The 15,397-nt window shown below is 62.7% G+C and overlaps 1 protein-coding gene across 4 annotated transcripts in view; it reads right to left on the reverse strand.

Moving 5' to 3' along the window:
- KNDC1 (kinase non-catalytic C-lobe domain containing 1) overlaps positions 1 to 15,397 on the reverse strand; it is a 54,646-nt gene that overhangs the window by 10,880 nt on the left and 28,369 nt on the right. For 2 of the 4 annotated variants that reach the window (XM_027528892.1, XM_027528895.1), the window contains exons 10-22: positions 12,417 to 12,575; positions 11,851 to 11,928; positions 11,249 to 11,342; positions 10,557 to 10,719; positions 9,824 to 10,488; positions 9,464 to 9,608; positions 8,598 to 8,695; positions 7,647 to 7,990; positions 5,485 to 5,517; positions 3,057 to 3,150; positions 2,876 to 2,973; positions 2,517 to 2,737; positions 41 to 154 (exon numbers count right to left, since the gene is read on the reverse strand). In XM_027528892.1, the coding sequence (XP_027384693.1) occupies positions 41 to 154; positions 2,517 to 2,737; positions 2,876 to 2,973; positions 3,057 to 3,150; positions 5,485 to 5,517; positions 7,647 to 7,990; positions 8,598 to 8,695; positions 9,464 to 9,608; positions 9,824 to 10,488; positions 10,557 to 10,719; positions 11,249 to 11,342; positions 11,851 to 11,928; positions 12,417 to 12,575 (2,306 nt within the window). The remainder of the gene's footprint in view (positions 1 to 40; positions 155 to 2,516; positions 2,738 to 2,875; positions 2,974 to 3,056; positions 3,151 to 5,484; positions 5,518 to 7,646; positions 7,991 to 8,597; positions 8,696 to 9,463; positions 9,609 to 9,823; positions 10,489 to 10,556; positions 10,720 to 11,248; positions 11,343 to 11,850; positions 11,929 to 12,416; positions 12,576 to 15,397) is intronic. The other 2 variants (XM_027528893.1, XM_027528894.1) reach the window with 2 other exon arrangements.

Below are 15,397 nucleotides of genomic sequence, written 5' to 3' on the forward strand. Positions count from 1 at the left end.
CCCCTCTCCACCGTTGTCCTTGCCCTGGGCCCTGGGGTACCTGGACAGGGTGCTGCTGATGCGGTCCAGCAGGAAGTGCAGGAAGTCGTGGGGGCTGCAGAAGTAGCGGAAGGTGTACAGGAACTGCTGGACGTAGCCCTCCAGGAAGGCGCCGCTGTGGGGGGTGGGGAGGCGGTCAGTGCAGGCCGACCAGCACCCGGGCCTGGTGTGTGTGCAGGTGTGAGCGTGTGCAGACGTGTGGGTGTGCGTGCAGGGGTGTGTGCGGGAGTGAGTGTGCAGCTGTGTGCACACATGAATGCACAGGTGTGGGTGTGAGTGTGCAGGTGTGTGTGCAAGTGACTGCAGCCATGTGTACTGCTGTGTGTGCAGGTGTGAGCATATGCATGTGAGTGTGCAGGTGTGTATGGGTGTGAGTGCAGGTATGGGTGTGAGCAGATGTGTGTGCAGGGGTGTGTGCGCAGATGAGTGCACATGTGGGTGTGTGTATGGGTGTGAGTGTGCACCTGGGTGCAGCTGTGTGCACTTGTGCGTGAGTGCAGGTGTGTGCACTTGTGACTCCGGGTGTGCATGTATGAGTGCAGGTGTGCACAGGTAGGTATGTGGCTGTATTTGTGTGTGCGGGTGTTAGTGTGAGTGTGCGGCTGTGTGCACGTGTGTGAGTCTGCGGCTGTGTGCACTTGTGTGTGCGTGTGGGTGTGTTTGAGTGCTTACATGTGAACACGAGAGCCCTGTGCTGGAGGCACTGGCTGGACCACCACTCAGAACCATTGAGCTGGGGGTGTGGGGTACTGATCACATTAGAAATTCCTCAACATTTTCAGTCTGAAGACTTTTTTTAATTTTATTTTTTTAAAGGCTTTTTTTGCCTGTGCTCTGCGGCATGTGGGACCTAGTTCCCTGAGCAGGGAGTGAGCCCTGCACGCCCTGCATTGGAAGCTTGGGGTCTCCACCAGTGGACGCCAGGGAGGTCCCCGAACACTTTCTCAATTTCAGTTTTTCAGGCTCTCCCTGTCTTGTAGAAACCACTAATTCAGAAAGCTGAGCAGGTGCAGGGGCCCTTCCCCAGCTGCAAATCACTGTCAGGAAAGAGGCGGGGGGGGCTTGTGGGTGCTCGGCCTCAGGCAGGGCCCCCTCAGGGTGCCCCCAGCACCAGGAGAGTGAAAAGGAGGTGGGGGTCCAGGAGTGAGGCCCTGGGGCCCGCTGGTCCCCAGCCAGGCGCAGGTGGGACTGGGCAGCCAGGGTCTGGCTCCCTGCAGAAGGGACGCCTTGGGGGTGCTGTGCTCACGCATAACACACACGCCCCGTGACACACACACGATGTCTCCTGGAACAGTTCGGAGGGCTGTGGTGCTGAGTGACACCCCATCCCGCAGGGCAGGTGGAGGAGGAGGCCTGAGTCTGAGGGGCATCCCGGGGCACCCCCCCGGCAGGAGGCCCCCGGCAGCCCACCTGGGGAGGGCAACTTGGGGGGGGCAGAGACAGCTGCCCCAGGAGGGCCCTGTCCCCTACTGGCTGTCAATAGCCTCCAGCCCAGAGAAGACCCCAGGGGCTCCAGAGTGGCGTGCTGAGTCCCTAGAAGCCACCCTGGGGTGACGCTCCCACCATCGCGTGGGAGGAGGTCTGTGTCCAGCCTGGTTGGAGCTGGGAGGGATGGGCCCTTAAGGAGGCTGCCCAGAGCCTGAACCCCATGTGGGGCTCGTGGGTGCACCAAGGGATGGGGGGGTCAGGGGTGCCTGGGAGCCCCGGGAGTTAGCGGCCTGGCCCCTCCCTGCTGCAGGTGAGCCCTTGTGCCCGTGTTATTAGTTGGGGGTCCCATGAGCCTAAAGGGCTTCCCCGGTGGCTCAGTAGTAAAAAACCTCCCTGCAGTGCAGGAACCACAGGAGATCTGCATTCAATCCCTGGGTCAGGAGGATCTCCAGAGGAGGGCATGGCAACCCACTCCAGTCTTCTTGCCTGGAGAGTCCCATGGACAGAGGAGCCCAGTGGGCTACAGTCCCTGGGGTCACGTAGAGTTGTTGCGACTCAAGTGACTCAGCACGCGTGCACGTGAGCCTCACCCTGTTCATGCCCAGCAGCGCTGTGGACAGCTGGCTGGGTGCAAGCTGCCCGCAGCTCTGGAGCCCCGTGTTAGTTAAGGGGCGTCCAACCTAGGAAGCTGGGCGCGGTCATGGTGCCTTGGGGGGGCCCGGCTGCGTGGAGTCGAGCCCGGCAGGCTGTCGGTCATGGCGGCCGGGTTCCCGGGGGTCTCCTTCAAAGTGCCCCATGCACACCTGACCCAGACCCCCAGACCCATGCGTGTGGGTCTGGGCCCCTCAGTCAGGAGCCTGGCCAAGGAGGCCAGTGGGCGCCGACACGGACAGACAGATTTCTGATGGAAACTCTACATAGAAGCGTGCAGCCCCACCTCGGGAGCCCAGGGAGACGCCCACCTCCTCCACCCCACCCTGGGCCTGTCCCCCCTGGTCTCCGGGAGCCTGGGGGGCACAGGGGTCCCAGCGTCCCCCCCCGGGCTGCACCTGGAGTACAGGTAGGCCATGAGCCCCAGCGGGGTGCCAGCCTGCAGGACACGCGCCTTGGGCTGCCGGCCGCCGCGCGGGTGCTTGCTGACGTTGTAGAAGATGAGGGACGAGGACTCGTCCAGGGGGCTGAAGTCCAGTGTGTCGCAGTGGGCGGCCGCGATGTTCACGATCACGGGCAGCGCGCAGGGCTCCAGGCCCCACTGCTCCGCGTACACGACCTGGGGCACGAGTCAGCGCTGTCTGCCTGCCCGGCTGCCCGCTCATCCCGTGCCTGAGCCCGGGGCAGCCGCTCAGAGGCGGGCGTGTTTCCGGGGGTTTGGCGGGAGGAGCCTCTGGAGGGGGAGCGGGGGCCTTGCCTGGAGGTACTTCTTGGCCAGCCCGAGGAACTGCACCTTGGACCGCATCTCCTCCAGCTGCCCCTTCAGTTTGGACAGCATGGTCTTCACCTCGGAGCCTGGGGGTGGACGTGGTCAGCACGAGGCACCCAACCCTCTCAGGATGCCTGCCCCCAGCCCGGCCCTGGCCCAGCGAGGCTACCTTTGTTCCTCTTCTCCTTCTGTAGGAGCTTCTGGTAAAACTTCAGGGTCTTTCGGAAGTTCCTCTTCTCGATCATGAGCTGCTGCTCCAGCTCCTGGAGAAGAAAGAGCCATGAGCCCCCGGCGCCTGCCCTCGGGGGTTCAGGGGAGGCAGGCTCTCCCACAGGGCCGAGGCAGGCCTTAGGAACATCTGCATCTGCTCAGTGGAATTAGACATGTCAGTAGAGTGGAAAGAACCAGATTCGATGGACTCACTCAAAACAAGGCGGCCAAACGTGTGTGGTGTCGGTGACCACCAGCTCTCCCCACCAGGCCGGCCGGCCTCCCCGCAGCCGCCCAGGAGGAAAGGCGGGCAGAGTGGGGTGGGCGCGTCCAGTGCCCTCTGGTCGGAGAGGTTGCCTTCTGGAGAGAACTCCAGGCGCCATGTCCCCAGCTGGGGGGACCAGGGCCCACGCCTCTCGTGGTTTCCTCGGTCTCGGGCATCGGCTGTGAGTGAGGGTCCACGGGCACCTGTGGTTCCATGAGGCCCCTCTGTGGCCCAGACCCATCCACTGGGGCCCCCACCCCACGAGTACCGCCCCTGAGGACCCCTGTGCGATGTGGGCTGGGCACCACCCTCATGTACTCAGCCGCCTTGCTCTGGCCATGAAGCTTGGACACAGCCAGCAGTGCAGACCCCGCAAGCCCACCAAGCCATTCCTGCCCTGGAGCCACATGCAGCCCCCTGGAGCCCAGCTCTGGGCTTCTGTGCAGAGCCCCAGGCAGCAGGGGCGTCAGCCAGGCCAAGGCCTTAAGGATAAACGCGTGAACGAAGATTCACAGCGTGGCTGGTATGAGCCGGTGTCAGCCCGTGGGTGCAGCCTGGCAGGCATACCGGCGGGCTCGGCCCCAGGCGGGCTCGGGTGGTGGGTCCACATGAAACACAGGTTATTTCCTCCTGCCCTAACCCGACCACGGATTCTCAAAGAGTTAAAGGGGCATCTGTTCATTAGACCAATAAACAGGGATGACTCGAGGCACAGTTTAGGCCCACTGGCCACTGGATTTACGTGGACCTGAGGTAGACTAGGGAACAACAGACTGGTTCCAAACAGGAAAAGGAGTTCGTCAGGGCTGTGTATTGTCACCCTGTTTATTTAACTTACATGCAGAGTACATCACGAGAAACGCTGGGCTGGAAGAAACACAAGCTGGACTCAAGATTGCCGGGAGAAATATCAATAACCTCAGATATGCAGATGACACCACCCTTATGGCAGAAAGTGAAGAGGAACTCAAAAGCCTCTTGATGAAAGTGAAAGAGGAGAGTGAAAAAGTTGGCTTAAAGCTCAACATTCAGAAAACTAAGATCATGGCATCTGGTCCCATCACTTCATGGGAAATAGATGGGGAAACAGTGGAAACAGTGTCAGACTTTATTTTTCTGGGCTCCAAAATCACTACAGATGGTGACTGCAGCCGTGAAATTAAAAGACGCTTACTCCTTGGAAGGAAAGTGATGACCAACCTAGATAGCATTTTAAAAAGCAGAGACATTACTTTGCCAACAAAGGTCCGTCTAGTCAAGGCTATGGTTTTTCCTGTGGTCATGTATGGATGTGAGAGTTGGACTGTGAAGAAGGCTGAGTGCCGAAGAATTGATCCTTTTGAACTGTGGTGTTGGAGAAAACTCTTGAGAGTCCCTTGGACTGCAAGGAGATCCAACCAGTCCATTCTGAAGGAGATCAGCCCTGGGATTTCTTTGGAAGGAATGATGCTAAAGCTGAAACTCCAGTACTTTGGCCACCTCATGCGAAGAGTTGACTCATTGGAAAAGACTCTGATGCTGGGAGGGATTGGGGGCAGGAGGAGAAGGGGACGACAGAGGAGGAGATGGCTGGATGGCATCACTGACTCGATGGATGTGAGTCTGAGTGAACTCCGGGAGTTGGTGATGGACAGGGAGGCCTGGCGTGCTGTGATTCATAGGGTTGCAAAGAGTCGGACACGACTGAGCGACTGATCTGATCTGATCTCATCTGAGGTAGACTACAGATAAAACTGGACTCACAAGTTGGAAAACCCAGAAAGTGTGGACAAAGAGAAGACAGAGGTGAATGTCGATTACTGCCTCCCACCTGAACGCTCCGAGCAAAGCCGTTAGGACAGCGAGCTGAGCAGACACGCGCGACCCCAGGCCGCGGCGAGCCGGGCGGACGGCGCCCCCGCGTGGTCAGCGGCGGGAGGTGACCGCGCGCCCTCCGGCGGCCCCGCCCACCCAGGCCTCACACACGCGCGCCTTCTGGGAGCAGATGTGAAATGTGTCCACGGGCTTTTTATGCCTTTTGTGTTTTCCCAAGGGCCCTGTCTGTAACAGACACGGTGGGTCTCGAGTGTGGAGCTGGGGTCAGGGTCACCCAGGTCAAGAGCGGAAGTGCAGAGGCACTCACCTGCCTGCACTCAGGTTCCAGGGGACTCGCCTTCTGGGGCAGGAAGAAGTGAGAGACGGTCAGCGGTCTCCCTCCCGGCGCTTCCCAGCCCACCGTGCCCCTTGGGACCGTCCCCCGAGTGCGCCGCCCGCAGAACCGCTGTGGGACCCGGTGTGGGAGCCTCCTCCCGGCCATGGGGTTGCGAGCAAGCCACAGACAGCGGCCCAGCGTGTCTGAGACCCGAGCTGGTCTCCCGTCCTCCCTTAAGGACCACCCTCATGGGACACAGGGGGCAGCTGGGCTCATCCATGGTCCAGTCTCCCTCCAGGAGCTGCCATGCCAGGAGAGCCTGGGATTGAGGACAAGGGCCCCGCGGACCCCACCAGGCACGTGCCCAGGTGGCCACAGGCAGCACTCTCCCCAGCCCTGAGAACAGCGCGGGCTGGAAACGCGTTGCCTGTCCTCAGGGGCCCACACTGATATAATGCCACCAGCGATTGTGACCTGTGACAATCAAGGTTGTGACCTGTGGTGTCAGAGGTCATGACACTTAATATATGAGGATGTGATCTGATACAGAGGTCATGACCTGTGGCATCCGAGGACGTGACCTGTGGTGTCAGAGGTCATGACTTGTGACACTGGTGCGTGTGACCCGAGCCATCAGAGGACACCCGGGCCAGCCCGCCGCCCTGCCCAGCACCATCGAGCGGGGGCTGCTGGCAGGTCCGCGTGGAGCCGCCTCTGCCCAGGCCACGTCCTCCTGGCCCCACTGCCCAGTGGCCCTCGTCTGGGGTCCCACCTCTTGGTCCAGCTGAGGTCAGTGTAACAGCAGTGTCTTGGTGGGACGCTGTGGGTGCCTGGGCTCGGAGTTGAGGGGGTGCCAAGGAAGCCCACAGGGTTCGGGGACCCCCACCCCAGTGTCTCTTCTCTATTAGATTCAGTTACAGTGGGGTTTCCCAGGTGGCGCAGGGGCAAAGAGCCTGCCCGCCGCTGCATGAGACGGGGACACGGGTTCAGTCCCTGGGTGGGACGATCCCTGGGGGAGGCCGTGGCAGCCCACTCCAGTGTTCCTGCCTGGAGAGTCCCAGGGACAGAGGGGCCTGGCGGGCCACAATCCCTGGGGTCGCAGAGTCGGGCACGACTGAGCACGCACACGATGCGTGGCTGCCAAGAGCACAGGAGGCTGCTGGCTCTCCAGGACTGAGGCCTGCCGGGCTCTTTCTCTCCTGGGACTGAGTAGCCAGATGAGGACACCCAGGAAGGTGTGGCTGGACGGTGCTGAGGCTCACGGCGCGGGGCTGCAGGGGGTGGTGGGGACGGGAGTGGGGCCCCCGGCTGCTGCCCGCTCCCTCCTGTCTGTCCCCTGGGGCCTGCCCTGCGTGGCTGTGGCCCAGGTGGGAGCCCTGGTCACTCAGGAGGGGGGCTGCGGTCCCAGTCAGGGCTCCTGGTCGCGAAGGGGCAGACCCCCAGTGGCCGGGCAGAGACCTGGGGTTTGGAGCTCTGTGGGGCTGCCCTGCACATGGGCTGGCCAGGCCTGGACACTCTCATCCAGGGCCTGCCGTCACTCGGCTGACCTGGGAGGAGCCAGGGCTGCCCCTGACCTGGAGGGGCACACAGAGTGTGCTGCCCACCAGAGAAGCGACCCTGGGGCCTGGCCGAGCTGACCGCCACGGCCCAGGAGGTTCTCACCTCGTCATGCTGACCCTGCTACCCAAACCCAGCTGTGGTCCCCAGGGCAAGGTGACCTCCTGCTAGCCGGCCCCTGGGGGCCAAGACCCCAAAAGAGAGAAGCCGATTCCTGCCCCCGAGGTGGGGGTGCACGCACATGAGCACACCCCACCTTGGAAGACACACGGTGGGGGCCCCGCCCGGCACGGTGGCCACAGGAGCAGGTGGGACCTGGGAGCCCTGGCTCGAACACGTCCTCCTGGCCCGCAGTGCGCTGGGGCCAAGCACTGCCCCACCCCCACAAGCCGAGGGCAAGCACAGGGCTGAGCACCCTTCCCCCCTCAAGCCAAGACAAGCAGGGCCAAGCACCGTCCCCCAGCTGAGACAAGCGCTGGGCCGAGCACCCTCCCCGCAGCCGAGACAAGTGCAGGGCCGAGCACCGTCCCCCCGCAAGCCGAGACAAGCGCGGGGCCGAGCACCCTACCCCCAGCCGAGACAGGTGCAGGGCTCACCGGACTCTGGGTGTCAGCCGCAGGGTCCCCGGGGGCTTTCTGCTCGGCCAGCTCCTGCACATAGCTGTGCACTTCGGCGCCGAAGCAGTCGGCCTCGTAGAAGGCACTGCACCAGCCTGGGCTGCAGCTCGTTGCGCCCAGCGGGGCGGGGCTCACGGCCGGGCCACGCTCGGGGGCCCGGGAGGGCCGGGACTCGGCCTCGGCGCCCCCGGCCAGGCCCCCGCCCTGTGGCTGGGCCTCCGGCTGCCGCTCCCTCCCAGCTTTGACAGACTGCTGAGGCCGGAACCCCACTTCGAAGTTGCCCTGAGAGAGCGCGTCTGAGTCCACACCCGGCTTCTCCTTCCCTGGACAGAGAAGAAGGGGGGTCACACGTGACGACGTGGGTTCCGGGAGACAGTCCAGCCCTGACTGCTGGGAGAAGCATCAGGTCCCGAGGAGGGGCTGGGAGGGTCCTCGGGGTCCCCTTCCGAGTGGGCCGCTGTGCGGGGCGGAGTCAGGGCAGAGATCCCAGGGAACCTCCGCCTGTTCTCAGACGAGGCAGAAGGACCTGGGAACCCGGGGTCCCCGCGAACATGGGGCTGTTCTTGGGCACCTCCACCGGTGCACGGTGCCCGAGCATGCGTGCAGTCCGGCGGCCATCATGCGCGTGAGCGCGGCCACACTGCCTGGCCTCTAGGGCTGTGACCCGTCAGACGGGCTTTGGGGACATGACTGAGACTTCAGTCATCAGGAGCCTGGGGCTCCAGCTGCAGGAGCAGCTCGGGGTCTTTAAGGACCCCGGGGTCTTAAATGGCTCGTGTCCAGCAAGAATGCCATTGGCACCCCATCACCACACTGCTGGCCCAGTCCTCGCCCTTGCAGCCCACTGCGGGTCTGCAGAGCACTCCCCCCACCCTGCCCCCACAGAACAGACCCCCTGGAGGAGGGCCTCACCCCAGAGCCCTGTCTCACCCGGCCCAAGACGTGAGGCCCTCCTGCTGGATGGTGAGCAGCTGCTCGGAGCGCGGGTCCTGCTGCCCTCGGGCTGCGACCCAGTGTCTTCGGAAGCACTGTCGTCAGAACGGAGGACCCTGCAGGAGCCCCCAGGACCCCTCCCAGGCTGACCAGAGGTGCCCCCAGGTGGAAGGTGGGGGGCTCAGGACGGAGGCCCTGTCCACACCTATGGGACAGCCTGGACACAGGCGTGATGGACACGGGCCCTTGGACAGAGGGCCTTCTGGGCACCTGTCTCCCCTCGAGGCCCCTCCCGCAGTGCTGTGGAAACAGGGCTCGGCTGGGGTGGAAGGCAGGTGTGCGTGACCCTCAGTGTGGGGTGCTGGGGGCCCGGGAGGACTGGGGCTGAGATGGGGCTTGGGCTGGCCTGGGAGTCAGTGCGCCTGGCCCTTCCAGGCACAGGCCTGCCGGGTACCCCGCCCACATCGCCCTCTGCAGTCCCCCAGGAGGGGTTGGGCCACAGGCACTGGGCCTGTCCCGTGAAGGGTGGGGGCCAGGAGCACTGGGGAGGGAAGCCCACCGGCCCTGACTCCTGCAGCTGCCGCCTCACCTCCGACCCCAGAGGAAGCTGGGCAGCTGGGCGGGGGGACATGTCCCTGCAGGGGCACCCGCCCACACCCTAGGGTGTCGGCCCAGGGAAGGGAGGCGCCCCCTTCCTGCCGGAGGAGCGGTTGCACAGGGAGAACTCCGGCCAGAAGCGGGGCCATGGTGGCTTCTCTGGGGAGGGCGCCCAGCTGGACTCGGGCAGGAGGCGAGCCCCTGGGGCAGGCGGGGGTGGGAGCCCAGGTGGAGGAACCGGGGGTACGCGCCAGGAGGGGTCTTACTTCCCCGAGGGCGGCGTCCGTCCGTTCACCACGTTGAAGAGGCTCTGCAGCAGCTTCTCGCCCCAGTAGAGGTCGCAGAACTTTTCGGATATGGCCCCGCAGAACGTGGCGTAGGTGAGGTCTTTGAGGGCATAAATGTACTCCCCTGCGTTGGTGGAGGGAGGAGTCAGGATGCGGTGAGCGATTTGCCAGTCTCGGGGGCTGGCAGGGCAGAGCGCACAGCCAGGGGAGGGGCAGGCGGGTCTGGGACTCTCCTCCTGCTCCGTACGTGCTGGGCCGCATCACGGCGGCGGGCTCCGTGGTGACCTCCCCCATCCCCGCGTGCCCACCCCTGCTCCTGGGCCCTGTGACCCCTGGTACCCATGATTAGAGCCTCCAGCCCGCGGTCCAGGTAGCCGTCGGAGGCAAACTCCTCTTGGATGAGGCGCGTGGCCTCCTGCAGTGCCGGGCAGGCCACCCCCTCCGGGAGGGGCGGGGCATCCACGCTGGACGGACAGAGCTTGCGGTCTGCTGGCTGGGGCGCCTCGGGCTGGCCTCCTGGGGCAGCCCCGGGGCTGTCTGGATTCCCTGTGGCCAGGGAGGGGCCCTGTGCGGCTAATGGGGGGCTCTCAGGCTCCTGGCCTGCCTCCTGGGTGGTCCTGCTTCTAGGAGGCTCAGCTGGGGGGCGAGGGCTGGGGGGCACTGTGGGGGGCCCGAGCCCAGCAGAAGATGCTTGAATTGGGGTGAGCTCCTCTGCCCCTCCATCCTCGGAGGACTCCTGTGTCTCCAGGGGTGGGCGTGGAGCCGGAGATTGTGGCCTTGGCATTGACGGCCCCTCTGGTGGGCTGGCAGGGGTCCCGGAGCACCCCTGGGCTGAGCCTCTTGGCACTGACTCCCTGAGGGGCCCTGGGGGGCTGGGCGCTGGCTGCATAGCTGTCTCTGGGCTGGGGGCCGTGACAGCCTGCTTCCCATCGCCCTGTGGGTCCAGCTGGCCTCCTGTGGCTTCTGGGCTCTCCGCTGGCCCTGAGGTCAGGGCGGGCCTGTCCCTGTGAGTGGAGCAGACGACACTCAAGGGGCGCCTGGGACCCCGCCAGCCCCCAAGAGCGGCACTCACCTAGAGACATCTTCGTCCGCAGTAAGGACGACGGGCCTGCAGTGAGTGTCTGGAGAGGTGAGCGCCTCTGGCAGCAGCATGGCCCCTCGGAGGCCAGAGGGCTGACTGGGCACTGGCCCCTGCACGGCCGCAAGCCTGCTGTCGCCAGCGATCCGCACGAGGTCTGGGGACAAACAGGGTGACCGGGGTGGGCGAGGGCCTTTGTGGGCGCCGGCTATCGGGAGTGCGGGCCGTAGTGAGTAAGGCCTCAGCGGGCGCTGCCTGGACGGGCCCAGCAAGCCCGGGGCTGCTGTGAGGGAGAGTCTGAGGAGAGAGGCTGAGGGAGGTGCATCCAGGGCTGCCCCGAGCTGGCAGGGAGGGCGCGGTACTTGGCTGAGTGGCTGGAAGGCTGGAAGAGGCCAGTGGCCTAGCCGCAGACGGGAGGCTCTGTGGGTCGTGTGGTGGGGGGTGCGCTGGGAGACATGGGCCGCGAGGCAGAGCTGAGTCGCCTGCTCTGGCCGCTGGACACAGGGAGGCCTGAATGCAGGGTCAGAGGAGCCGGGGGGAGTGAGGCAGGGTGGCTGGGGGCCAGCTCTGGACATGCCGTCTGGGGTCCTTGGCCACATCCAGCATCCACGCGGGGCTGGACTGGAGACAGGGGCAATGATGGGCCCGGGGCAGGGGAGGCAGGGAGGGCCAGTCCCAAGGCCCACCTGAGTCAGGCCTGCGTGCGGCTGCCGGGCTGGGCTCCAGCTCAAGCACTGAGAAAGCGCGCTGCAGGCCAATGGTCTCCTCCTCCTGGTAAACCTGGGGCAGAAGGACGCGGCCAGCTCCGCGGGGATGAACGTGAGGCCCCAGAGGCGTGGCCTCTGAAGCCTGAAAGCCCCAGCGCTGACAGGCCTGGCTTCTGCCTCTCTGGAGCGGGAGCCCCCGGGGCACATGGGCTTCTGGGAGCAGTGGGTTCCACTGGTTCCTGGGGTGGGGGCCGGTCAGGCCTGGGACAGCCAGGCCTCACGTGGACGAAGGTAGCAAGTGCGTGTCGCATCCAAGGGACTGTGTCGCCACCTGACACGGCCCCGCCCAGTCAGCACGCCCGGAAGCTGAGGGTCACTCTGCGACCCCCAGGATTGCCAGGGGTTCAGCAGAGACCAGGGTGGGGGCCTGGCCCCCAACAGCGGCACAGTCAGGCCAGCGGATGGGCGTGACCTGCCGCCCTGGCCCGGGGTCTCCTCCTCCCTGCGCAGGAGGAGCGGGAGCCTCCCCCCACAGCCCGGGCAGCACAGAGGGTCTGCGGGGTCTGCCGCACCCGGCTTACCCGGCAGGTCAGCGCCCTTAGGTGGGCCAGGATCTTGCGGCTGTCCATGCCCCGCTGCAGGAGGTAACCACTACAGGTCTGAAAGCAAGCACAGCCCAGCGTCCAGACACACGGCCACGGTGTGCACTCCAGGGGTGAAGCCGGTCAGAGTGTGCAGTGGCAGCCAGAGGCCTGGGGGCTTCTCGGCAGGAGGACCCCACAGCACCCCTTCATGGGGAGAGCCTGGGGGCTGGGCTGCGATTCAGAGTCCCCGGCTGTCCTGGCCATGGTCAGCTGGGACGCCACGGATCGAGGGGCTACACCCAGCCTGGTGGACCCGTGGAGGAATATGGGGAAGTCGGGCATGCGGGGGTCCGTAGGCGGTCAGGGGTCCGTGCTCGGGCCCAGGCTACCCCCATCCACCCTGCTGGTAGATGCACTGGAGACCAGGAGAGGCTGGGGGAAGGTCGTGAGATGAGCAGCAGAGGCCCCTGGCCGCCCATCCACGAATGAACCCATGCGCTCCCCGTCCGACCCCGACCTGCCCCAGAGACGAGAGCCTGTCCGGCCCCCCGCAGTGCAGGTACCTCGATGGCCTCCGCGGCAGAAGGCCGCTCCTGGGCGCTGCGTCTGGCCATGTGCAGGAGGAGCGTCTTGAGCCTGCGTGGCAGGGCCAGCTTGCGGTCTCGGGGGACACTGAACTTGGCGGCCGTCCACAGGACCGCAGCCACGCAGTATACGGAGGCCTGGGTGGGCAGAGGGGCGGGCCGCGGGCTCAGAACTGCCCACAAGCGGGGGGCGTCCTCAGAGCTTGGAGCCCCACCACAGACCGCAAGCTGCACACCAGGCTCTGGCCTGGGGCTCTGACCAGTACCCACAGGCATCAGAGCCTCAGCGTGAGCAGGAGGACCTGGGCCCCGGCCACACCTTCCAGCTTGCTCTCCACAAGGGGAAGGTGGCCCTGCGGGGGCCCGAGGCCCAGAGCTCCCCGAAACCCCACCGTGCTGCTAAACGCTGACAACAGGCTCCCTGAACAGAAGCACGTCCTCCCGGTGCCCACAGAGGTCTGTTTTATAATGTACTGATACCAAGGGTGTGTCACATGCGCTTGAGAGCATCACGGAAGGGCCGGTGCTCCTTTCTGTAAGCTTGTGGAGTTGGCCACTTCTCCCCAAGGCCTCCCCCTGATTTTATCTGACTCTTGTATCTGCAGCCAACCTGTGACCAACTCGAGCTTCCGACCTGCATGGGGCCAATACCTTTGTTTCTCTCGAAAAGTGAAAGCGAAACCAGAGACACAGCACTTCTGTGCCGATCACGTGACTGTGGCCAAACCCCGGAGGGTCGCTCCCAGACCTGACGCACTCCTCGGTTCAATCTTGTCATATTCGTCCCCCACGGCTGTCATTAAGTCTAGCCAACTGACAAGACGAGGAATCAAGCCCTGAGTTCAGCGCTGGTGGATTTCCATGGTGTGAAGACTCGCGCGTGGCCGGCTCCCAGCCGTCAGTGCAGTGGAGCCCGGGGTTGGGGGACACGGGGGGCCCTTCCTACGGGGCTCCCGCCCGGAAGCACAGACACAGCCGACTATACCAAGTCATTGTCCAGTCGCTCAGTCGTGTCCGACTCTGCGACCCCATAGACTGCAGCACACCAGGCCTCCCTGTCCATCACCAACTCCCGGAGTTCACTCAAACTCATGTCCATTGAGTCGATGATGCCATCCAACTATCTCATCCTCTGTTGTCCCCTTCTCCTCCTGCCCTCAATCTTTCCCAGCATCAGGGTCTTTTCCAATGAGTCAGCTCTTGGCATCAGGTGGCCAAAGTACTGGAGTTTCAGCTTCAACATTAGTCCTTCCAATGAATATTCAGAGTTGACTTCCTTTAGGATGGACTGGTTGGATCTCCTTGGAGCCCAAGGGACTCTCAAGAGTCTTCTCCAACACCACAGTTCAAAAGCATCAATTCTTCAGTGCTCGTTTTTCTTTATAGTCCAACTCTTACATCCATACATGACCACAGGAAAAACCATAGCTTTGACTAGATGGACCTTTGTTGGCAAAGTAACGTCTCTGCTTTTCAATGTGCTGTCTAGGTTGGTCATAGCTTTTCTTCCAAGGAGCAAGCGTCTTTTAAATCCATGGCTGCAGTCACCGTCTGCAGTGATTTTGGAGCCCAGAAAAATAACGTCTGTCACCTCGTGCCCTTTTCCCCATCTGTCTGCCATGACCGGATGCCCTGATGCTAGTGTTCTGGATGTTGGGTTTTAAGCCAGCTTTCCCACTCTGCTTCACCCTCCTCAAGAGGCTCTTTAGTCCCTAATTTAGTTCAGGTCACTAGGAAGTTGTTAGTTTTGAGTATTTATCAATTTTCTTCTAATTTTGAGGTCGCTGTAGGGGATGACCCAGAGAGGCCCAGGTGCCCTCTCCCAGCCCCAGCGGGGACGCCCTGCCAGGCTGGGTGCATGTCACAGCCAGGCCCCTGGTGTGGGCCCCGAGAGATGGGGGCTCTGCCGCACCAGGATCCGACCTGTCCCCTCCAGCCTTAGTTGCTGGCAACGATCCACCTGTTCATCCCTTAACTTCGTCATTCCGCATGAACGGGACCGACGCTCTGCAGCCTCCGGGGCGGACGCTTCTCTCTCGGCTCCATCGCTGCTGGCTCTCCGTGGGCTGCCCTGCGCCTGCTGAAGACATCTGAGCCGAAAGGCCTCCGGGCTGGGGCTGTGGCCAACAAAGCTGTGAACAGCCATGTGCAGGACTTCCTGTGAACACAAGCTTCATTCCTCTAAGAAAAACGTCTGGGTTGCTGGGTCCCTGTAGCAATGGATGAGAGTTCCCGTTGCTCCTCACCCTTGTCGGCCTCTGCCGTTGTCGGTGTTTGATTTTAGCCTGTCTGCTGGGTGTGTGGTGGGAACTCACGGCTCTACTTTGCATTCCCGAGTGCTAGACGCAGTGGGACATCTTTCATGTGCTTACTTGCCACACGATATCTTCTTTGGTGAGGTGTCTGTTCAAAATTATTGTACAATATACAGCCTTGATGTGCTCCGTTCTCAATTTGGAGCCAGTCTGTTGTTTCATGTCAAGTTCTAACTGTTGCTTCTTGACCCCTATACAGGTTTCTCAAGAAGCAGGTAAGGTGGTCTGGTATCCCCATCTCTTTTAAGAATTTTCCACGGTTTGTTGTGATCCACATAGTCACATAATCAAAGGCATTAGCGTAGTCAGTGAAGCAGAAGTAGATGTTTTTCTGGAATTGTCTTGCTTTTTCTATGATACAATGGTTTTTGGCAATTTGATCTCTGGTTCCTCTGCCTTTTCTAAATCCAGCTTGGATTTAGAACATCTGGAAGTTCTTGGTTCACATACTGTTGAAGCCTAGCTTGGAGATTTTGAGCATGTCTTTGCTAGAAATGTGAGATGAGTGCAATTGTGCGATAGTTTGAGCATTCTTTGGCATTGCCTTTCTTTCGGACTGGAATGAAAACTGATCTTTTCCAGTCCTGTGGCCACTGCTGAGTTTTCTAAATTTGCTGGCATATTGAGTGCAGCACTTTAACAGCA

The sequence above is a fragment of the Bos indicus x Bos taurus genome, chromosome 26, assembly GCF_003369695.1.
Source record: "Bos indicus x Bos taurus breed Angus x Brahman F1 hybrid chromosome 26, Bos_hybrid_MaternalHap_v2.0, whole genome shotgun sequence".
Classification (NCBI taxonomy): domain Eukaryota; kingdom Metazoa; phylum Chordata; class Mammalia; order Artiodactyla; family Bovidae; genus Bos; species Bos indicus x Bos taurus.